Here is a 25436-nt window from a genome sequence, read left to right on the forward strand (position 1 = left end):
CGCTTTTTTGAAGGAGCACATCGATTTGGAAAGATTTGTGTGCCGTAGTTGCGGTAGGGGGAGGTGGGTCTACTTTATGAGGAGCCTAGAGGGGCTGTGCTTCGGTGCCACTTATCATTAGATATGGCCACCGTTATAGAGTACACCGAAGCGTCATCTTCAACTTAATTTAGTGATATTTCATAGTATATTTGCTCCTTGGCTACTGTGCCGGACGGGATGATATTTTTGGCAAGCTAACGTTTGTTTTTACATGTCTTTTGAGGCGGTTGTTACTGCGTGGCAGGCTGGCTGAGAGTCTCCGAACTGGCCGCTTGGTCCCGCAGCTTGTCGATGCTGAAGAAAATAGAACCAGTTGCCAACCAAACGGTCGGCACCCAACGTTCGATCTGCGCGTCGCTGTTCATTCGCTGAGGATTCACATTTAAAGTTTCACTTACGGAGTGTTGACTTTTTCAACCACTTGGACTTTGGCTTTGACTTGTTTATACGTTAATGGTAAAATTGTTGGCTGTAGACTTGGGTGGCTAACACCAAGTAGCTATATAAGCCGAACTCGTGCGACGACAGCTGTCATTGGAGAAAGGAAAGTGATCCCCCCCGAATGCGCGTGCCAGTGAAGCTGGTTTCTGTTGGATTTACATCATCTGCATTTCCATCAAATGGGCGAAGTTGGGAATAACATTGCAACGTTGGAATACAATGATATGCGTGATGCAATTGTGAGAATTGCGGTGTTGCTTCATTGGAGAGAGGCTAGCTAGCTCAATTAGCTTGCTAGCTAGCTGGGTGATAAAAGTGCGACGTTTCATCCTCCAGTTTTTTGGACATGAAGAGGATAATTCGCTATTCATAGGGCTGGAAGGTAAGACACAGTGAGATGTTACATTGTTTTTCATGCAAGCACCCTTAGTTTGGCATTCACCTTGTGAAGTAAAGCTGAGCCAACATTATCCACCTCCAGTCTGATGTTGGGGGTTTGTCGCCGCCTTGGCTCTCATGACTCAGACTATTCACCGGAGCGAGCATCAGAAGAAAGGTTCATTGGGGCTATATAATCAGAAATGGGGGGGTTACATTGCCTGTACAATGTTCAACACAATATATACCACAGACTCTTATACACAACAAACGTTAGTTTGTAACGACAGGCGGAAATCAAAGCCTGCGTCATTGTATAATGTATCATTTTCACTTTTTGTGTAGCATTGTAGTTCTCCACAACAGTTACGTTTCATTGAATAGACCGAGCCTTTGTGTGTGTTGGGCACAAATGCTCATCATTGCCTAGTACCCAGTTGTAAGCTTGCTAACGAATAATGTGATCGAGGTTAATCGCTAAGTTTATTATACCCACAACATAATATTTGACAACAAAAGGTCGGAGCATTAATGTCTGGTGTTTTAGTTACAAGCTAGTACGATGAGTTGGCCAACTAACTACAACCAAAGGTAACCTGTTTGCTCTGTGAGGCTCTTTCAAAGTTTTCTTACTGGCTAATGTCTCTCAAATCTGAATCCAATCTGATCTTGTCAGTTAAATAAGAAAAATGTTTATTTTATGTCTCATACTGGCAATACTTTTGTGTGTGGTCGCCAAGGAAAAGGCGACAGAGTTCAACACAACAGGCTAGCTATCGTTAGCTGTATGCAGCTGCTTTGTGCCCAAGCTTGAGTTAACAAAAGCTAACGTTAGCATGTCTCCAATTGTGCCTGCAGTGGTCGTGACTGCCTGGTGGTAGTCTTCGGATGCTAACCTCAGATGCCCTAACATTCAACGTTATTTTCATTGTATAGTTGAGGTTTAACTAGTAATAAAATGATCCTTATTCAACTAGTTTTACTTACATCACTACTTGCAGTGTAACTTACATGGAATCATGAAATTAGATGCCTGAATGAGAAACAGCAACCCCCCTGTTTCTTTTCCATACATCTAAGATCAATTTCTATTTCCAATTCTAAATAATTGTACTAACAGCGCCAGAATTGTAATGACTAACAATTCTTGTGGAGTTTGGTGATATTGGACCACCATCTGTGCAGAGCCTGGAGGCTGGTGGAGGCCAATATAGATATAAGAGAGAGAGAGAGAGAGAATTACCACAGAATAGCAGCAAAAAATGTGTCTGTTCCACAATATCTTACAGCACAAGTTAAGACCTTTTTTGGTTTAACAATTCAAAATGCCTATTTAGTTTCTGAAATAATTTAAGGTCTCAGCACAAGACTAGCAACCAATAGCATTCATTTAAAATAGCTGTTAGGGGCAAAAGAATGTTGTTACACTGACATTACATTGTACAAATATGCAGGAAGTTAAAAGCTAATGGATGTAATGTTATGTGGATTATCAGGCCCACCATAGTTTCTAAAACATTTTACTGCTATAATTAAACAAAACTAGCAAAGTTGACTTTCTCATGAGTCATCCTAAAGATTAGTCATAATGTAGTCTGATGTAATTGCGTTTTAGTAGAGAAAAACAAGCTAACAAGTGGCCTGTATGGATTTTCTGAAGAGGAACCATCAGAAATATTTGGTGGTAGTTGAAAACATGGTGTGTGCTGAAGTGCAAAACCAGATACTCTATCAATCCCGCTTTACTTTCATTCCTCCCAGGTTAATTCTGGAAAGGTCACAGGTTGGTTCTTCGTAAAATAATCAGAGCAGTGGTGCAGTTGATCTTCTCAAGTACTTGGATTACCCACATATGAACCTAGGTTTCAGTAAACACATGAAGTGTATGTTTGTTCTCACTAAGCATTATTTTAATCTGACGAATCTGGTCTGGTTGTTACACATTTATTGAGACATATTTATCACATCCCAGCTCTTCTCTACTAGGGTTTAATGATAATGTATCTAACTGCATCCCTGTCTGGTCAGAAGAGTCACTTATCCATAAACCTTTGATAAATTCGAAATCATTTAGCACATATGATCCAATATTTCACTATCTAGTTGTAATGCTGTGTATGTCTCGCTCCATAATCTTCATCACGTAATTTATTTGAAAGTCAGAATAAGAATGTTTGAGGCTGCAAAATATAGTCATTAAAACACATCTCATTGGATGTTACTCACTACGTGAGGTATACAAATCCATTCATCTCTTGCCTTGTAGATCTATTTATTTTTCCAAATAAATATCTGATCATTAGCTTGCATGATACTCAAATGTCTTTAACAGCCACTTGCTAACTTTGTCCTTGGCTACATTGTTCATGTAGGGAAAGCAGCGCTGCAGCAGCAGCAGCAGCCATCTCTGTCTACACCAGACTTATTCAACAACAGCACTGCTGTTAAATGAGAGCGTGCTAGTGCTATAAGTCCAAAAAAACAAAACATAAAACGCTGTTAAGCTTTATTAATACAAACTTTTAATACTGCAAGTTTAACTCCAGTGTTCAACAAAACACTTGCTGTGCAGCATCATTAGCCTGCAGCACAGCAAAAGTCTTACTGCATTGCCTTGTATTGTATAGAAGACTTGATGTTTATGTGTGCAGGCAAACACCCTTTTAAAGCAGTGTGTGTAACAAATTAACAGGCAACTCACATTCAGGGGTCAAATGAAAAGAAAAAACCTGAATAAGTTTGTGTAAAAATAAATGCAGATGCTTTCATGCAGTGCACAAGTGGCCATTGAATGGTTTGAGCATGAAAATGATACGAATCACATGCTATGCCCTCTGCAGTTATTACATCTCCACCCAGCTGAACACCATCTTTGCTTTAACTTGCAGTGATGAGCTTTTCAAAATGGAATTGCGTGAAAACTCAAAAGAATTCAATGGGAAATGGCCAATGTTCAGCATCTAGTGTAGCTAATAGCTGCAAGGACACCCCCCACTGTCAGATACATAAAGATAAAATATTATATACAATATTAAACACGAAGCAGTCAATTCTTCTTATTTTGTAGAAGCTTTACGCTGTTTGGATGCAGTTTCACTTTGTAAAAGAAAATACACAAACAAATGAATATCCCAAAAATAATAGCTTATTTAGGCTATTTATCTTGTATGGCCATCAGGTTAGCACCAGGGCTAACCATGACAGAATGTGCATACAATTCCCAAAGTCAGTATTAGGGGGGATATTCTTGTTTATTTCATTCTGTTGAAGTCGTTGGAAGCAAGGTCACCTTTGGAGACATGTTCCAGAGTAAGAAAAGAAGATTGTGTTTCCTTACCAACGGTACAACCAGGGCTGAAAATCAAACGCAGTTGCAGGCATTTTTTTTCTCTCACACCCATTTCAAAATTTCAAAATCAACACTTCCTCAAAGAATAACATTAGCATAAAGCATAGAGCTGCATGATAAATCACAATTTCACCATCATCACAAACTTAGCATGTGAGATAAACGCATCGGAAAAGACTTGTTCCAATAGATAACATGCGGAATCTGGTATCGCCGATTATGTCAGTAAAAGCACTGATCAGATACCATAATTTAGCCTCCCTAAAATTCAACAGGATTTAGCTAAACAATAATGTCATTATATAAAACAACTGTGTGTTGCTTGCTGAGCGTGTAATTTTTTTTAATTTTTTTTTTAAGATTATTTTTTTGGCCTTTTGGCTTTATTTTACAGGACAGCTGAAGATAGACAGGAAATGTTGGGAGTAGAGAGTGGGGGATGACATGCACAAATGATCGGCAGACCGGGAGTCGAACCTGCGATCAGTGCGACGAGGACTGTAGCCTCTGTATATGGGGCGCCTGCTCTACCGACTGAGCTAAACAGCACCCCTTGAGCGTGTAATTTTAGTAAAAATCGAAACATCATTAATAAGTACTTTTCCGCCCATATTATGCATTTTACAATTCCCGCTGGGATCGGACGGATACTCAATATCGGCCGATACTCAAGTCTAAGTATCCAACTCATATTTGGAATCAGAAAACATCCCTAGAAAAGACCTGCCTGAAAGCATTTTATGTACATGCATCATGCAGACTCAGCATGCAATCATTAGACCTAACAGATGGATCCCTGGATACATGGTCAATGCATTCACACCATTTTGCCCCTCAGATAAAGCCTAAGCTAACCGTCGGTTACCTTCAGATTAATTGGTGTCAATTTGGTGGCACCTGCCAGGTTAGCTAGCATGATGGCTGAGGAGAGGAAAATGTGGTTGACTGAAACTTTTTAATGGAAAATAACAGAGCTTCTGCTATTCATAATTATTTTATTTTATTAAGTAGAGGAGTTACAAATACAGGCACTGTGGAAAAATGCAGAGCGGCAGAAAGACAGGAACCCTTTGTTATATGTGATAGGCCTGAGGACTTGTACTTGTTGTACTCTTAAGATATAAAAGATATAAAAGTATGCCTACCTACCAATTTGAATAATTTATTTATTTTTATTTATTTCATCCCAAGTCTGTGTGACACCCCCTGGGTTGCAACTGAAAGATGAAGGCAGAAATAGTCATAAATTGCATAAGAATACTCATAAGCACCACCTTAATTTAATGGTATACATACTGTATATGTAATTGTAGTTCAATCTACTTATTCATACATTTCATGCCCGGTGCTTTTTGCATGGATGATGGGTTCAACTTCTTCGTGTTTTTTGGAAATTGCCTAATTCACCAAGAATAATACGAGTTTAGATATCTCTTAAAATGGTGAAGAATAGTTCTAATTTAACCTGCTAAAAATGTCTTAAATATTGTCATTTCATCCAACCCTGTTTGGTGCAACCTGAAACAAATCTTGTTCCATTGTCCTTTGTTTCTCCAGTGCACTCATGTAATCCCTAAATTGTACTTCAGATTGTAAAATATAACTAAAGGGCAACATTCCCCATATTTACCGTTGACCAGTTTGTAGTGGTTTTTCCTTCAGTGGGTGGGTTGCAGCAAATAGAAAACCCGGAACGGATGGATGTGAAGTCATAACAGAATGCTTCGAGTAAGAATTGAGAATGACTGCTGTGCTCCCATTATTCAAAAGCTAAGTTACAGGAGAATATTTCTTGGAATTTTTTTCAACTTTAGGTGCTGAGGTTGTTTCTACAGGGCACGTAGGGATCTGGGGATGGGTCAATGGTAATGCAACCTGGTCATATGAAGAGCACCCCAGGCACTTCTAACCCATTGAACATGTCCAGAACAAGGTGTCGTTCCCTGCCAACAGGACGCCCAGGGGGTTTTGCTTTGGTGGCACATAATCAACCAAACCTTAGACCCGGTGACGTCCTTATTCCTATATTGTGTAGGAAATATCTAAACCTCAACTAGCTGATTAAAAAGGAGTTTAAAAATCTATGGACATCTGGATATCTCGGTGAACTAAGCTGCGAGTTCTTCCAGCTTTAAGGATTTGAAATTTACCATGATGCGTCATCTCCTTTTTCCTGTCCAGGGTTTGAAAGCAATATGAAAACAATAGAGGTGATTATCAGCACCTGTTTTTCTTCTTAGTGTTGGAAAACACGAATTACCTAAGCATACTGTGTAACACCTATCATGAGCTCTTCTTTCTTACTTTTTTCAGAATGGCATCAGAGGATAAGACTGTGGAGCCCTCTGACCAGGGACCCTCACCGCCCTCCAGCAGTGTAGGGGCCACGTCCACAGGAAGTCCTGCCCACGCAGACAAGCGACCACGTGGCAGGCCGCGCAAGGATGCTGCTGCTGCTGCCATCCTACCCCAGGCGCCACCCTCATCCACGTCTAAGAACAGAAAGAAGTAGGTTTTTACATCGGAAATTTGTCTTATCTTTTGTTTTTTTGCATGCACCAAGGAATTACTCATCCTTGTATATGGTGCAACATAATGGTGCTGCTAATCTAACGCAAAGTTTGAGATTTTTTGTGAGGTATAGCTCCATGGCCAGGTACCAGTTCTGGCCCATTTATGTGTGGAGTCATGAAAACGCTCGCCTTAGAACAACAGTTTTTTCTTCTTAAAAACACTGCTCATCAAGGTAAAACAAGACTGAACCTGGTACATAATCCAAAAGAGACGAGACATCATGGTTTTATGAGATTATAGAATTTTCCAAAAATGTCCGTGGAAGTTAACTGGCGACTGTTGACCATTAACATGTCAATATGTGTTCCTCCAACCCCTGATTTTTACAAGAAGTGAAGAAATATCTCATAAAAACATCTAGGTGTTGCAATGACAGATAGAAGAACAATATTGTCTTCATTTCTGGAATCTAATGTTACCAAGAGTTTACTATGTTTTAAATGAAATACCTAATCATCTTGTCTAAGACTGGTCGTGTTTTGGCCATTTCACTGGTGGCAGATCTGTGATAAGGCATCCTGTTTGAATCACACAAGAAATCCTTGTCATAAAGGGATTTTTACCAGAACCAAAGCGGCTTGATTTCAGGTATGGCCAGCACAAACATTTCTTATCAGGCATTGTACATGGTGCCTGGCTTCTTTGTAACTTCCATAGCAACATATAATGCAGCTTAGAGCTGCTCTGTAATATAATGCCCCCAAGGTTCTTAACTCTCTCCTTAGGCCGTCCTCTCAATCAATCTTAATACCCTGCTCCCAATGGATCGTTTAATCTGCAAGCATCCAGACGATGCGTTAATGCCACAGTGGAGAGATGACCTGGGACAGACATGAATAACTTGATGTTTGCGATCTGGTCAAGAAAAATCCTTCTGCAGCAATGTGTTTTTCTTGATCTGCTACTGTTCTTAGAGTTATGCCAGTGTTTTTGTGGTCAGAATGAAGACCAACATAGTTTGTTGTATTAAATAGGATATGATAAGGCTGCAAATAATTGCTAAAATGATTGAGCTCACTATGGATACCAGTTATCTATCCCATCTTAGATTTCATTGAACTGGATCTGCTAAACGCTCTGCTTGCTCAACAATGACTTGGTATTGAATGTTTGTATTTATTCAATATGTATTCATTGTAATATCCCCCTCCAAAAACTCAAGAGCTTTTTGGTTGGACATTGGGTTGTAACTCCTTGAGACCAATTCACTATAGCCTAATTTTTAATCACACTATTGATCATAAAGCACTTGAATGGGTTGCGTGTTCTCCTGGCCTAAAACTACCTGTTTGCAGTTCAAACTACACCAAAAAATAGACTAAGTGTCACACTGTGCTCAATCACACACTCTTAAGAGTGCAACTTCACAGAGTGGGAATTATCCTCCGAGTCATTGTGTGTTCAAACCAACTGGCTTTAAATGGAAATAAGCAGTGTTTATAAATATTCAAATGACCAGTTATAAGTGTTAAAAGCCAGTTTGCTTGTGACAAAGGAGGATGTGTCAGAAATCGCTCTTGAAGACCTGGTTGTTGGAATTTACTAGATTTGCCCACGCTCCATCTGCTAGTCAGTCCATTTCAGTACGTCACGATCCAGGTCGGGTTTTCCAGGCAGCACCCTCCTAGCTGGGACTACTTACCACAGCATTATTTTCACCTTTTCTTTTTTTTTTTTTCTCTCCCCCTCTCCCTCTCTCTCTCTCTCCCTGTGGTGGGACTGTGGGGGGATAAGTTGTGCAGGGTATGGGGTTGAATGTTAGTCTTGAGGGTTTTGTCAGTGAAATGACAGGCCGTCTCGATGCTGAAATTTGATGCCTTTAGCGTAACTATATATAATTACAGCTGAATGAAGCAGTCTATGTAAAGACGTCACCACCAACAGCGACCACTCTGTGTGTATACACCGGACTGTGGTTTCATACATGAAAATGTCACTCAGCTAATTTCTAGATTTGGATTTGCCTTGTAGAAACAAAAACCCACTCAAATGTCATTAGCTTGAGATGGTGAAAGTGTTTGCTATGAACAATGAATGACTTGACTTGAGTAAAAAACACATACAGCTATTTTTGCTGCTGTAAACTCTGTGACGTGTTCGTTAGGTAAAGACAGTTTAAACATGTTTATGAATTGTTGCCTACTTTTACTTTTAAATGCTGAAGCCCCTTGTCAAATAGGTAGATGCTACACGCAAGCTAATTGTTGGACATTTTCTAATGTTGCATTTAGCCGTCGAATATTTTAAGAGTTGTACGAGTTCAGATATTGTCATGCATTAAACAACTACAAGACAGCCAATCTTTGGCTCAGCAGCTCCTGTTTGCTCCTCTACATGAACATGAAAAGAGCTCTCTGTTCAAGTTTGGTACTTTTGTTCCACCTTTATTGAGATATTTGTGTTCGACTCGAGCTTACAGGTAATTATGTCTAAACCATTGTTGCTGGAGGCCTCCTCTGTCGTTCCTGGGTTTTAGCGTTGTTCCTTATCTTGACATGGAAGTCATTTAGAGGGAGGGGTTGATTTGGCATACAGCCATCTCAGATTTTTCTCTCCAGTGGCACCGAAAATTACCCCACCCCCCCATCCGTGCATCTCCTCCCTCACATCCAACCCCCTGTATCCTCCTGAGTACCCCTGAGACAGGCTGCTCTCATTTGGCCCGTGTTTGCTCTCCCCACTTAGCATGCTAACAATTGATGTTGCCATTTAATTTGTATCCTTGACAATTACCCCCTCCACATGGCGCTCCCAAGATTAGTTTAACAGAGCTCCCCTTGGAGGATGCTGACACTGACAGATCTCTCCATACTGTATGTGAAAAAGGGATGTGTGTCGGTGTGCACACATCTGTATGAGTTTGCACATTGGCATATAGTAAGGCCTGCCTGATTTGCTGATAAGGCACATACAGTAAGATAGTGGAAGCGTTGCACTTTCTTCATTATGCTTTGAATAAAATCATCATTTTAAAAACTATGATGACAGCAGGAAAGTGGAGTAAAGGCTATGATAACATTTACAATGGCACTCCAGAGAGGAAATCTTGAAAAGGATCAGTAATGAGATATATTTGGGTCACACAACAGGCGGTAGACACATGAGAAGGGATATCCCGATGAATATTTGCCAATACACGCTTCTGATCCAAACTTGCGTTTCTTCATGCAAACTACAGCTGCACGGTGCTCTGCCTTAAAATATGTTAAGAGGTTCAAAGCTTACCTGGGTTATTTTGTATGATTTTTTACACTGTGTCCTATAAAAGGAGGGGCAGTGTGTAATTGTCGTGGCAGGAAGCTTGGACTGGATTTGGGCAGCCTCATCCCTGCCTAACCCTCACATTAGTGTTATTAAAAAAGGTCGTTTTTCAGACCGCTAATAAATGCCGATTGTCTCTTTTCCCATTGCCAGTGGAGTATACTCCTTTCCGTCTCTTTTCTGCTGCTCACAAACGCAACCCCTCGGATCAGAAGAAGCTCTCCCACCTCGCCGTCTTGCCAGTGTTGCTGCATCTTGCACCTAACTAAGAACAAATTCGCCGTTGTATGTTGTTCTTCTGTATTTATGCCACAGCGACCCGAACTTCAATGCGCGTCATAGAATTGCGCCGGAAAGGCAAAGGAGATTAGCGTGTCGACCCTGATTTTGTGTTCCCATCATTGCCGATGGGAGCCGAGGCGATAATTACCCGGGTCTACTGCAGAGTCATTTGACCCAGGTCTGAAAGCTGATTGTAACCTTTCCCACTGAGCAAAATAGCTGGGTGTTGGCGGGTTTTCTGACCAGTGGGAAAGGGATACTGTAACTGTGCTATTGGTCACTTGCTTGCTACACTGTGGGTTAGCTCTAATTTGTCGTGTTTTAACAGAGCTTTGATTGGCAAGCTTCTAAAAAAACACTCCATGTAACACGTAAGTGTTAAAATATGGAAAGGCCTTGTTATTTTTATTCATATTTAATATCAGAGCTAATACGTTACCCAAGTTTTATTTCAGAAACGATTCTTGTTTGGTTACCTTTTTTTTTTTTTTTTTTAGAAATAGAACCTTTTTTCTAAAAAAACAATATCTCATTCCACAAGAGAAGCCAAGGCCAAGTGAATCACAAGCAGCTCAACTAAGACTTTTGCAGACAGAAAATAGTCTAATATTGGCAACATTGGGCATTCAGTGCAATAGACAATTTTCAATAAGCAGCCTTACACATTACAGTCTGTGGTGATCAGGGTGGAAATCATCTTTTTAATTATGTTTTGCACATTCCTATCTGTAGCAGCTGTAAACATCGTTATACTAACTATACTATAATATAAGTTGAAAACAGTGTATTTGATTTTTTAAAGCGATCAAGCCCAATACTGATTATATATTATGTTTAAAGACCCCCTCCAGTAAAAATCAAGTGTTTAACCTTGTAAACATCTCCATTTGGTGTTCTTCATGTGCTACAAGACACATCAGGGACAACTTAAGCAGTCATCTCCATGGCTGAGCCTGTCTGCTTTTAAACTGCAGTGTACCAAGGACAGGCTGAACAACAAGTTTTCAGATTGGCAGGATTTAAGACGTCAAAAACCTAAGGAGCCAATCCTGTTAATGGACCGGGCGACGCTATGCATATCATTATGTGTAACCTATGGCAACCACAGCTTTAACCCCCATCGAACTCAATACTCACTTTCAGAAAGTTGCCACTCAACGATGGCAGAGGCGTGTTTTGTTTTCGGCTGTAATTTTACGATGTAGCTTTCAGGTTCAAACCAGTGACTGTATATATAGATGGACAACGCGTCTCCATCTGCTCCCATTGTACAAAATTGATGCCAAAATAGCCCCTGTGATAGGCGCTGCCATCTTGCGATGGTGACGTCATATGGAGCCAGAGACTGCGCAGTAGAGATCGGCGAGTTTAGCGGCCGTAGCCACTTCTGCTAACCCAATACCCAATACAGCAAGGATCCCGCACACCGGCGTGTTTAACAGCAGAATAGCTTCTCTGTGTTGGTCTGAGGTTAACGTTCACATGTATGGAAACTTCAATGACTGTAGTGATTGTTTTAGTTACGTTTCCACTTGCGGATCATCCTATACTCTGCTCACCCGGCCTGATTGGCTGCAGGAGCCGAATTTGTCAACAGAGCTGTCAATCTTTATTTTGACAGCATCAAATAACTAATTAAAAATAAACTTGTCAGAAAAATGAACACTTGGGCGTAAATCAGCATGATAATAACTAACTATAATGACAGAAAAATGTATCAGGCGTGTATTTTGATTTTATAGTTTGACCCATGTCCCACCTGTTAACATGGAGGAGGCGGGCTTTATGACCTATACTGCAGCCAGTCAGCAGGGGGGCGCCCGAAATGTTTTGGCTTCACTTTTAGGGAGCTGTGATGTCGTCCATCTTTTTTATACAGTCTATGGTTCAAACGTGTATGGCTGAATTACCCCTATTACCACTTGCCATTGTGTAGTGTATAGAAGCTAATGTAGCAAAACAGAAAAATCAAAAAAAGCATTCAGCTTTCTGAGTTTGATGGGCAGAGTCCAAGGTGAGCTACAGGTGCGTGACGGAGGGGACGGTTGGAAATTTGCATAGTGGGCGGGGACTATGGGGAGATGCCTTGGGAGGATTTTTACAAGCTAATTAAACGTATTTTGCAGAAAATACATATCAGACATAATTTTTATTTCAAGCAGAGCATTTCATACGTCTTAAAACATGACTGGAGCTGGTCATTAAGTATTTTATTGAAAATATTTCTTTGTTAAAAATTGTGTCAAAGTGATACATTGTACTTTATTGTCAAACAGGCCTTTGAAAATTGTGTTGAGTATGATGTTTCAGGTTGAGCATGACTAATTATTTTGCATTAGTCAGTGGAAAATTAAATGGAGCATTGACCTTTTCACAAACCCACTGTTTTGAAAACATAACCATCACTTTAATTCTAGTGTAGGGAAATATCCAGCTGTGTCATATTTGGCTTTTACATAAATGGAGTCAACACAACAAGCCTTCATTTTAGAGGCTTAAAGTGCTTTGTTCTACATAAGAATTGGCTACAGCAGCTACTGTCATTAAAAAGAGAAGCTGTTGATTACATATGAAAATGAACGGTTATAGCTGTGTTTTTTTATTATTGGCTGAAATTTCCAGTAGTTAGATATTTATCAAAGTACGTGTCATTTCTGGTATTTCTGTTCCAATTGGACTGATCACAGCCCCCATACATAAAGCAGGCCTAAAGATATAGGAGATACCAAACATGACTCATGCACATGCATGAAATTTAGAAATTTGCTTGTGGTGTCTTAAATTACCGACCTATTATCATATAATAAATCGGTGGTTCTCAACTGGTCTAGCCTCAGGACCCACCACCTTTTTAATGACATATCGAGACCTACATTTTTCAATTCACATTTATTTAATAAAAAATGGTGCAGTTTGGACCTGAGACGGAACGAAATATCACAGTATGTCAGCTTCACTAAACACAACAGTATAATAGTCAACCAAAATGACCAGCACGTAGCAGTGGGAGGAAAACATTCCCTCTACAGTTCATTCAATTAACAGCCTTTTTTCAGCACAAATAAACTAAAAATGTGCAACATAAATGCATCTACTGTAGGGCTCATCAAGCAAGGGTGTAGCTTTGATTTTGACATTGGTGGGGACATAAAAACAGTCCACAGGGGGGCCCTGGAAGCTGAGGCTTTTAGCATTTATAATAAACTTCTGACAAAAATTGAATGTCATCTAGAGCCTTTATTTATAGATGAATATGTAAAGCAACAGCTTTCAGGCTAACATTTGACCCAATACTGAATCGCACTACTAACATATCATCAAGTCATTATTCGACATCACCTGCAACCCTGCCTCTCCTCCAGCCTCTTCTTCTCTGTCTGACCTACTAGCTACATAGTCCGGCAGCTTCTGTCACCTGACAAAATAACACATAGATGCATGCCATATGAACAGTGAGACAACATGTGCCTATTCAAAGCTCTCATTTGAAACAAACATTGATGAACCATTGTTATACAGTACATCAGACTAACAATTGTCCCAATGCTGAATCTCACTACTGACATATCACCAAGTCATTAATCAGCATCACCTGTGACCCTGCCTCCCCTCCTCTGTCTGAGCTACAACATGGTCCAGTTGTTTCTGTCACTTGAGTGAGTCAAAATAACACAATGATTGATGCATGCCATGTGAAAAGGGGGGCTAAATATTTATGGCTAAGTTAAGTATTATGACCATTATTGTTGACTCTACACATTAGCAATTGAGAAAATATTTTATTTAAGTGGCTTACATTTTTACTTGTTGTTGAAGTAGCTTTCTTTTTTTAGATGTCAGCAACTTTCTGTGCACGAAACAAAAAAAGGATGTCTTCCTCACTTAGCCTACATGCACATCCATACATCTTGCTAACAGAGGTTTTGCATTTCTCAAGTAGATGTAGTTATAGCCAATTACGCATTAGCAAGAAACGGCAAATCCAGTCATATTAGCGGAGGGAGGCGGGACTAGTAGGGTGTGAGATTTGTTAACAGTTTGTGTACAAAATACATTGACTAGACGGACACTGACGGACAGCAGCGGTTGAGCAAAATTATTGCTAGGGACAATTCAGTCGTTGCTGGATATTGGTAGGGACATGTCCCTAGCGTCCCTACACAATTCTACGGCCTTGTCATCAAGTAAAAACGTGCACGAGGTGTAAACAAACAGCGCATGCTTCAAATATACACATACACGGCGCTGTTTCACCCTTCCTGCTCCGCTGTTTACACAGACGCCGTTTCGCCTCTGTTTCTACCTCTGATGGCGGCTCAGAGGAGGAACAACTTCGCTCCACCATTCCGCCTCCGTGCGTTCTACATAGAAGACGCAACGTAACAGACCAGCCTAGAACTGGCAGTGTAAAAAGGGCTTTACTCATGTATCTTCATCCCTCAAGGGACTTTAAATGATAAGGTGTTTGTTTCATGCTGATCTGAGTATGAACACATTTCAATTCAGGTTTATGAGCAACAGTCGATTTAGATGTTGGTGTTACTCTACACAGGCACATTTTATGTGTGGATGATGTTACATTAAGTGCCTAATTATTCAAATTCCCATCCTTCACCTGAATCTTCAGAGCAGAGTTATTTAGATTAGCCCGCCTCCATCTTCAAACTCCATGTACAACCAGTCTGTATTGTACACCCCCCACCACCACCCCTCCGCCTTGCCCAGCGGCTTGAGTGCCTCCATTAAAAATCAGTGACAGCTGTGACTATATTTAACTAATTCATGACCGCTCCGCTGCCACCCCCACTCTCTCTCAAGAGAGAGAGAGAGGCAAACCCCGGCACTTTTTCTTGTCTTGTTCTTTTTTTTCCTGCCTCTATTTATTTGTTTGTGTTTCTTTTTCACCCTAGGGGTCGCACCAGAGGGAGGGTTGTTGTGGATGAGGAGGACAGCATGGATGGGACTGAGATAACGGAGTCCACTGGCCCTCAGGACACAGGTGAGACTTTGCACTACCCTTTTTTCGCACACGTTGGTTATGTCTGGGGAATGATATAAGACTTGAACTTGCTCATCCAGGCAGCCGCATGCAGAGAGTGCTTCAAAAGGGTATTTCAGTTAAGGTAGAGGAGTCTCCCTCTCCTGGAGAAAGGATGGATGAGAGCTTTTTCTTGGCACCCCATGCGTCTACTTCAGGGCTATAATTGAAAGGGTTTAGCTTGAGCTGTGAAGCTGCAGTGGGTGTGTATTTTTTTTTTTTCCTCCCCTTACTGCTTCCATCTCTCCTCCTGCTCTGAGATTGGCATTGAGGTGCAGTGGGAAAGAGCCCAAGGCTAATGCCCTCTAAAAGCTTTTTAAAATCCCATCAGTCTCTCCAGACCCATTTATGTGCTTTTTTATGTGTGTACATCACATCACGTGATCATGCCTCCCATTCTCATACATCTCAGTGCTGCCCTGTTGCTGTGCTGCAAATATTGAGGAGTGAAATTCTGCCTGTGGCGAGCTTAACTTTTATTAGCTGTGGGTTATGTTTCATAAAAAATAGGAGTTTAAGAAAGGTCCAAAAATACATTTTTTTCTTCTGTTATTTTATTTCAAAAGAAGAGAGCATGCTCTTGAGTTTGCCTTTTCGGTCTACTTCCATTTCTCTTAAATCCCCAGTGGGTTCCTCTCAGACGCTCCTCTCTCTGCCTGCAGGCGTTTGTCAAAGTGAAACCTACAGTTTCTATACAGTCTCATCTCTGAAGTGATGTGTGCAGCTTTGGTCATCTTTGCATGTTGTTAAGGTCAAATCGTGGGTCCATGTTAATCTTATGTACAACCTGTGATTTGTGTCACATGTGCAGTGTAACTGTTTAATGCAAACAACGTCTGAACACATTTCAAATATATATGAAACTGTCCGTTTGAACACGTTTGTCCTGAAAATTGTAACATGGTGACATATTGAAAGCGTATCGGAATTACAAAGTTAAATATTTAGTCACAAGATTGTAAGACGTCTTCCACAGGTGCCTTTGGTTATTAGGAGGTAATGAGCCTGAATTTGTCCTTGTAAAATTCAATTGGAAGACTCTGAATCATTGCACTATTAGCCTAATTACATCAATGAAATGTTAATAAAATTTTGCATGGCCCAGAGTCTCAGTGAGAGGTACGTTTGGGAGTTGTTTTGTATAACTCTCACAGGGAAATTAGCCTTTTTTTGTAATTTAGAACAAAAGCACTCACGATAGCAACCAAATTGAGTTTAATTGTATTTCAGGCAAAAATATTTCCCATTAATATTGAACACCATTCCTTGAGACATTTTTGATGCCATGATTTTGCCTCCATTGTAGTTGCTATTCTGTACATGAGCTTGACGTTCCCAGTGGGTATACTGTAATCAGTGCTTGAGCATATGGCCCCCATATTTTAACATCCATCTCGTTAATAAAGGCTGTGTTTTTGACCTGGAGGAAACTGACTAGAATGCAATCAACCTGCCCTCTGACAGCTTGTATCTGTTAGAAACTGCATGCTGATTTTCCAGTCATAATTGGCAATGAAATAAGGAGCAGCTAGGCCAATGTGGAACGGGCTGCAATGCTAAGGCTCTCAATGAATTTAATGCTGATCTTTTTTTTCTTCCTCATCAGAAACACCAATCCAGCCAGTGGAAAATGAGGAATTGGTGACCACTGAGGTGCCAGAGGAGGACAAGCCCTCTTCCCCTTTGGCCCAGAGCCCTCCAGCCGAGAGTTCAGCAGGACCATCTGTCCCAGAGAGTGGAGAAGTCAAAAGCAGGTTAGAAACACTCAACTTCCCCTGAACAATAACTGTTAATGAGAAAAAGATCCTTTTTTTTTTTTTCCCTTAAGCAAATAGGACCACATACAAATATTAATATGCACATGAGCATTTCTGTCCAGCAATGCGACATGCTGTTTGCCTCGCTGTGTACACGTGCATAGTTAAATTGAAATGGAGTCATCAGCTGGTGGAGGCAGAGCTCTACTCCCAGGTGCCACTCTGTTAAAGGTTGTAATCAATCTCCTGGCCTGTCTCTGCTATCGATGTTGGTGATGGAGGACAGACCAGCAGCATCTCCTGGGATCTTATTAACGAGGCGATGTAATGCTTTAAAAAAGTAATAAATATTTAGCGAACATAAAATTGCTCAACTTTCCAGTTTTTGATACTATTCTCACTTTCGCTCATAGAATCTGCAACTTCCATGCACAGGTGTTTTTGAAGGGGCATGTTTTTTCTTTCATACTTGTACAGAAATCATGCAGAATTAACAGCTTATTGTGGTTTAAAGGTTGTTGTTTAAAGGTCTAAATTTGACCTCAAAATCTAAATACCCACCTACTATTACACACTAGCTTTCAGGTTAAGGTGTTTCACCTGCTTCTTAAAGGTCTAATCTCGAAGATTTCAGTTGCGTTCTCTTTGGCAGCACCTTTGGTTAAATTGGGAAGTGTCCTCCCGCTGTTACAGTATATCGCCAGACGTCTACGGCTGGCTCCCTTTGTTATGGTTGTAACTCTTGATTGTCCTCGCTAACGGTCGGTTTCCTTTTGGGACCGTTTGCCTTCGTCTGGACGTCGAATTTGTTTGTTTGTTCAGCCATAGTAGATTACTGTTTACTCGCAACACTTGCAGAGACCAGGAAAGCAGCCGCTTGGCTCCGCCTACCCTCTCTAGCAGACCTATCACTGCTGGGTGACGGAAAACGTGTAACTAATTGGGTTCTGCTTGTGATTTTTTCTGTGAATGTCGCCACAGACACCCAGTCCATTATAATACGTTAATGCAAAGGCTGTCATCAGTGGGCCATAGGCTCAATCACCATTGTGTTACCTCATTCTGTGATAGACTTAACAGACATTTATTTAGATGAAAATCTTCGAGATTATACCTTTTTAAAGAGCACATGAATATCACAAGTGGTTCAGTTTCTATGAAAGTGTGTGGAGAAAATGTGTGTGTGCGCCTGTCTCATAAATGTAGGCCTTATGTGTTTATATGTATGTTGCTACCCAGACAGTCCCAGAAGAAAGAGGCCTTAATTCACGGTGACATGCGTGTCGCTGTATTAAGTCACAGTAGGTATATATAATTAAACACCCCCTTCCACCCACTTTCTTTGTTTCAGCGAGCGTCTCTGTGCCTTCTGTTACTGCGGTGGCCGCAGCCTGCTGGGTCAGGGGGATCTGCGAGTATTCAGCACCACGCCTCGGCTTGAAGCGCTCCTCAGCCGCATGGGTGGAGGAGGCTCGACGGGCGAAAGCAGCGATGGCGATAAAACCACTCAGCCAAAAATGGCAGGAGAGACCACCTCAGGACAGAGGGAAAAGACAAAGTAAGTAGGCCTGGCTGACACTGTTGTGAGAAAGGGTTTCGGCTGTCAGTGTCGGTCAGGAGGGCGATGGGTCTCTCTAGTGAGTTAATGAGCTGCAGGAAATCAAAGTTTGCTTACGGCCGTACATCACTGAGCATTTGTTTGTGGAATCCCTGTGCAAACACTGGTAGGAGTTAATTGTGACAAAGCATTTTTAATCTATGAATCTATTTGAAAATGGATTGTATAACCTTTGACCCCCTCTCTGGAAAACAGTTTTGAAGCTCAGTGGGATATCCTGGTGCTGGTGGCAGAAAAAGGGGCAAACACTCACATATGTGTTTTACTTATGAACCAAATCCTTCACACAATAGAGCATGCATACAAGAGACACCTATCGAGCTCAAAGGCCTCTCTCAATTAGCAAGTTGCTCTGTCATTCTTCATTCAAAGGCTAAATGATCACTTTGCCCGAGCAGTAGGCATCCCTAGGCTCACTTGTGCCTCATCAGGTGAAAGGTGCACATCATGCGCACACACATATTTGCCCTCTGTGCCAACAAAGGACCCTCCTCGGACTCTTTTGGACTGCTGCCTAATTTGTTTTGCCCCCTTTGGAACCAATTGGGCATCTCTCTGCGATCCCGGTGACGTAATGGGCAGTGGGAGCAGTATGAATCTGGCCTCATGCCAAGCCAACCAGTAGCCGTTTGTGTGGCTGTCGTGTGATTGGACATCGGGGCCTGCCCTCGGTTGAGCCACACAGTGGCACGGGAGGGAGCGCGGGCCAGGAGGAGAAATTATATATTGATTTGTTAGAGAGGCCGAGGTGCAGGACAGAGTGGAAAACTGTGGAAAAGTGAGGAGGTGGGAGAAGATCATTTCATAAAGGGTGATGAAACTTCGGCTGCGAACAATAAGCTGTCAGGGCTGCTTCTGTCATGAGTGTGCCATCATGCTTCCAGACACCAGTCTCTTGATTTTGGCCGTTGCTTTGTTTACTGGAACTTAGGTCCTTTTTAGATGCTAATGCTCCCTCTCCACATTTTCCGCATGCTATGCAGCTCACTAGTTCAAGCCAGGGACTCGGGGAAACACATCCTTTTCAACAGATTTTATGAGACAGAACAGCCAGCCTCTTGTGCACACACCAAACAAGATGGCCCTCTTCCTCCTCCTCCTCCTCCTCCTCCTCCTCCTCCTCCTGCTCCCCTCCCTCCTCCCCCACAGCCTTTTTATTTGCTCTCTAACATTTTTCCCCCAGCTCATTCTCTCTGTCTTCATCTCTCTGCTTTTGTAAAAAACTGCACATCGTCCTCTAGCTTTATGTCTCTTTCCTGCATTTATTCCTGAGTTGATTCAGGCTTTCCTTCTCCTGCATCTTTTAGCTTTCTTCTTTTAAAACAGAGAACCTGTGCTGACCCGCTTTCTCTGCATGTTTTTTACTTTGTTGCAGTGGGTCTGAAGGCGGCGAGGAAGAACCAGACCCGGCCAGTCGATTTTGGGATGAGCTCTCTCATGTCGGCCTTCCACAAGATCTTAACGTCCAGTCTCTCTTTGAGTCAGGTAAGATAAATAGACGGAACAATTTTAGGCCTTTTGACTATTGTGTTAGCACTTACATTGGAGTTGACATTTACTCAATATGTGGATGCAGAATCTGCAGGAGCCATTAATTTGATTCTAACCTTTTCTTATCATCACATCTTCTGCGTCTTGAAATTTCAGGGCAATACTGGGCACATCAGAGTTGTGCCTTGTGGTCCGATGGTGTTTGTGAGGGCGAGGGACAATCTCTGCTTAATGTGGACAGAGCCATTGACTCAGGGAGCACAAAGGTGAGTCACGGGAGAACATCCGCGGACTAATAGGTGTTAACACCATCTTAATGTGTTGGGGCAGCAGGGAGGGACTGCTTCAGTGAGGCACAGCAAAGCTGATGGATCAGACTGGCTGGTAAAGGTCGCCACGGCAGCGTGGATCTCTCAGCTGTGAAATGGAAAAGGTCACGCCACTCAACAGGGCTGAGCTCCCATGGCAGCTTAGCTCCTAGTGTTAGCACTGGCACAGCTCACAGCTCTTCGATTGCGTTTGCAGCCCATTGGTCGTGTAGCCCATCAGCAAGTCTTCCACTTGATCTCCGGAGTGGCTATTAGCACACACTCAAAGAACTGAGAGAAATGGGGAACGGATGAGGTTCTGTCATGAATATGATCATCGGGGGGTTTAAACAGGGATTTTGATCCTAAGCTGAGAAAACCAATGTCTATTTTTCCAAAGAGACATTAAAGGATAAATCAGTGTCCTTAACATAAGCTGAGTCATTCATGAAAAATGTAACGGACATGTTTTAGACTTTTATGTTTCCTTCGCTGTTCAGGGAAATTATTAATTATAGTTGCAGATGAAGACATTTCAGACATATTTGATGATCCGTCTCTCTCTCTCTCTCTCTTTCTGCAGCACTGTGCATACTGTAAGCGCCTTGGAGCATCCATTAAGTGCTGTGCTGAAGGATGTGCTCAGATCTACCATTACCCCTGTGCGGGGGCAGCTGGGACCTTTCAGGATATCAGGAGTCTCGCGCTCCTCTGCCCAGAACACAGTGAATTGGCCATTGACAAATGTGAGTCGTGTAAAATGGGATACACTGGGCCTCATTTACGAACAGTGCGTACGCACGAATCCGTGCTTGAACTGTGCGTACGCACGTTTGACGCACAAATCTGGGATTCATCAATTTGTTCTTAACTAAATTTCTTCGTACTCTGCGAACAAATTTAGAACTCCCTCAGACCATGCGTACGCACAAATGATGAAAGAAATGTCCTAGGAAATGTTAACACACACCCTTTTAACTAAATGCGTACTATATTAAAACTTCATTTATTGAAAAAAAGGCTTTAATAGACAACAATAATTGAATTTACTAATATATGGACCAAACGTAAATGCCGTGTCATCCTCATAATTTACTCTCATATAATTAAAATCTTCAATTATAGCAGTTGAATTAGTTTATTAAGTTTACAATAGAGTAGACCATATGAAAATGTTCATATTGAAATGTAACACTTTTGTTACAATTGTTTCTATTTCTGCTGATGTGAAACTTTTCTTTCTACCTTTTGAGGCCATCTTTCACGTTCTTTCGGCTTCTCCGTATCACCGCTCTCTTCATGTGGCACCAAACAGATGTCCTTATATAGAGAAATAGAGGCGTGGCAGTATGCTGATTGCAGATCGCGGACACGCGCCTGTCAATTTAGAATGGTTCTGATTTACTAACATACGCACGGTGGTGAGAACAAAATTGGCCGGTACGCACGTGTCATAAATCCGACGGTGATTTTGCGCACGTACTTATTTTTTGCGGAGAGTAAGAACATTTCTGCGCAGATATTAGTGAATGAGGCCCATTGTGTGTACAATTGTATCAACTGCATAGTCTGATGTGTCTCTCTTATTTTCTCAACTGAAATCCTGTTTCTTTCATTTTCCTGCCCACAGTTGTAGATGATGTAAATTGCGCGCTATGTGATAACCCAGGGGACCTACTGGACCAGCTCTTCTGCACCAGTTGTGGTCAGCATTACCACGGGATATGCTTGGACATGGCCGTGACCCCTCTAAGGAGGGCAGGTTGGCAGTGCCCTGAATGCAAAATCTGCCAGACGTGCAAGTGAGTCACCTTCCCACCCGTCTAAATGTGTCTCTCCAGCTGAATTGTTTTTGTGCTCTCTAGCTTTGCATTCACTTTTCTTCCTACTAATTTTCCCTATAGCTTCCGGGCTTACTGCTTTCTGCTGCTTTGTTTACTTCTGGGGTTTGTGAGGAGCTAACTAGAAGTAGTACCCCGAAGCTCAGTCATGTAACCTCTGACCTTATTTAAACAGCACAGGAGCTTAAGCAGGCCGGTTTGCCTTAGGTGATCATTGTCCATTGAGCTTTCAGATTTACATAGAAACCCTAGTAACATGTCAGCTCGGCATAACATGGTGTTTTTCAAGATGAGCCAGTGTTTGTGATTCATTGTAACAAATTGTTATGGAAAGGGTGTTAGTTTTGACCAGCTTCAAATTATCTGATTCATTTAATCATGTTTCCCTTGGCATATCTTTGCTTCGATTGTCTATGTTAAATCAATTTTAAATCGTGTATTTATGACGGTGCAAATAAGTAAAATACATCCAGCACTGGCCAGGAAAAAAAAGGCTGCTTGTTTGTTTTCCATCAACCTTCCTTTTTCTCTCCAACCAATTCATAAGCCTTACTCATTGCCAACCCTACAATTAGTGATGTAGCACCCCCACATAACGTGACGCACACTTACATGTTATGTGGGCTACTCTGCTGGGGTAATATTATAGCATACCAACGTTCATGCAGGAGCAGTTGTTTGTGTTAAAACCATGAAAATACAATATTACTTTTACCATTCTACTCATGTATTTATTCTGTAAACAAGCAGCTTAAGGTACAGTATTTTTGTGTTGGCAGGAAGTATACTTTATTAAAAAATGTAGCAGATATGAGTTTTGGCAGGAAAAGGCTGGTTCTCCCTTCTGATTCATGCACTCATTCATTTAGTAACATCATAAAAAGTAGAATTGAATTTAGTAAGAACAACAGATCAGTACAAAGAAGATAAAAAACTTCAAAGAATAAACCTGCTTTTGCAAGTGCTGAACCGAGGAATATAGTTATAGAAATATTTTGTTTAAGAAACCTCTTTAAAACCATGATTGTGAACATCCTTGTAACTACTGTACATCTTTCTTGTTTTTCAGGAACCCAGGAGAGGACACTAAAATGCTGGTGTGTGACTTGTGCGACACAGGCTACCACACCTTCTGTCTGCAACCTGCTATAGACTCTCTGCCCACCAACGGCTGGAGATGTAAGGTAGGGAAGACCTCACGATGCTGCGTGGCTTCTTTGAGATGTTATAAAATACAGGGCTGGTATTTAAAGACATTTTAAACACCCTTTTGTACATGATACCCCAGGTATAAAAATACAGGACATTTGAACCCAGAATCGCTGTGACACACATGATATGGCTCTGGCACAAATGTCTACAACCCTTGAGCATGTGACTTTTCAGGTGGTGTGTATTTGCACTTCCTGTGGTAAAGAAATGGAACACCAGCTGATCTGTTAAAGGCTTCAGTTCAGCCTCAGTGCCTTAAGACAGCATATTGTTTATTTGTGTGTATGGTAATCGCACGCATCCCTCGGTGCAGCTCCGCCCTTCATCCCCCAGCAGGGTAAATGGTGTGCTTGTCACTCAGGCAGCTGGTTAACACACCACCCGGTTTGTTGCTGCGGTCGGAGGAGGCCTCGGCAGGTGATGAAAGGTCTTCACACTTGGCTTCTCTGTCTGACTCAGCACAGGAGGAACACAAACCCACACACCCATGCCACTCGCTCCTCCGGGCCACATGCCACCAACCCCTGTCCCCACTCACACGGTAGTTTTGGTGTGGGTGCAGAAGAGAGAAAAATGAGTCTTCAGTTTCAATGGTCTGATTTTCCTGTTGATGTTGTCTATCACGTATGAGCACCAGAGTGGCTGGCTAGTTCACTTTGCTGCTGTGAGAAAGTACACTTCTGATGAACAAGTGTTATGACTACGTTTAGTGGAAATTGGAAACAACTATCTATGTGTTCTGTTTTTTTTCCCTACAATCTTAAATATCCTCATTAATCGTTGACTGAAGACCATAATGTTATTAGGATTTCCATGAACATTTTCCCTGAGGTTCCCATAAGATTGCTTCATTTTTGAGCATTGCGTTAGCCCTTTTCAATATTTGTAATTATGATTAAATCAATCTCAGATCCCATCGGCTGTAGTCTGACGACGATATAGCCTCTGGGGACCATGGTGAACGTGCCGGAGCATGTAGCCAGCGGTTAGCGATAAACGACTTCCAGTCAAGACTTCTGTACTGCGTTGTTTACAGAAAAAGAACCCGCTTTTCTTGTGATTTACTTTAATCTTACCTTTGCTGAAGTTTCAACATCATGATGCAGATTTGTAAATGGTAAAAATGAAGCTTCATCAGGTCTGTCCTGAAGAGGAGAAGGAAACTACTTTTAAAATGCTTGTTTGTTTAATGTAGGGTCGGATAGATCATTTCTGATGCATTTGAGGAAGTCGGGAAATCTTAACGCTGAACGGCTTTCGTGACACAGCGTCAAGGGAATTTATCTCAACTTGAATTGTAGATTGTTAGCATGCAGATGTCTGTTTATAGAGATTAATAAGAAGCTAAGTCGTTGTCAGTTGACTGCTGATGGGACTGCATTACATTCCGCCTGCTTTTGCTCTCCACACGGACTGTTTTTCCTGCATATGCCGCAGCCTGCTGATACGTTATTGGTCAATATTACTCTAGCATAGAACAGACGGAAACTGGAACACTTGCCGTCTCTAAAATCCACGTCCCTGTAAATAGAGATCTTGATTATATTGTATTATACAAATCTGTTTCATCATGTTTGAAAGCTGAAAACCTGAAGTTTCTACAGTTGTGACATCACGAAGGCTTTGTCAGAATTTAGGCAGCCTCTCTTCATTACCAGCATGAGCAGAATACTCGACTCCAAATGCAGTTTTCAAAGAACAGCAGCACTTAAGAGGCCTGCCACTGAAATATAAGCCAAATGAACACTTCTTTTTTTTTTTCTGTAACCCAAAGCAGCTCTGCCTGCTGGTGCACGCTGTCAGTGTGGATATCTCATCAAAAATACTGGCTGCCATTTATTTGC

General features: G+C 41.6%; 1 protein-coding gene across 5 annotated transcripts in view; it reads left to right on the forward strand.

Annotated features, from left to right (window-relative positions):
* The first annotated feature begins 230 nt into the window (after positions 1 to 230).
* Positions 231 to 25436, forward strand: part of kmt2cb (lysine (K)-specific methyltransferase 2Cb) — a 65628-nt gene continuing 40422 nt past the window's right edge. For 4 of the 5 annotated variants that reach the window (XM_069685325.1, XM_069685328.1, XM_069685326.1 and 1 more), the window contains exons 1-2: positions 22191 to 22341; positions 23450 to 23564. In XM_069685325.1, coding sequence (XP_069541426.1) covers positions 22274 to 22341; positions 23450 to 23564 — 183 coding nt within the window. In that variant the 5' untranslated portion in view covers positions 22191 to 22273. Of the gene's footprint in view, positions 866 to 6523; positions 6719 to 15237; positions 15327 to 16971; positions 17120 to 18473; positions 18681 to 20115; positions 20226 to 20387; positions 20498 to 21122; positions 21286 to 22169; positions 22342 to 23449; positions 23565 to 25436 lie in introns of those variants that run through there. The other variant, XM_069685330.1, reaches the window with a different exon arrangement.

The sequence above is a fragment of the Semicossyphus pulcher genome, unplaced genomic scaffold, assembly GCF_022749685.1.
Source record: "Semicossyphus pulcher isolate SPU_LCO1_2020_fin unplaced genomic scaffold, fSemPul1.0.p SCAF_7, whole genome shotgun sequence".
Taxonomy (NCBI): Eukaryota; Metazoa; Chordata; class Actinopteri; order Labriformes; family Labridae; genus Semicossyphus; species Semicossyphus pulcher.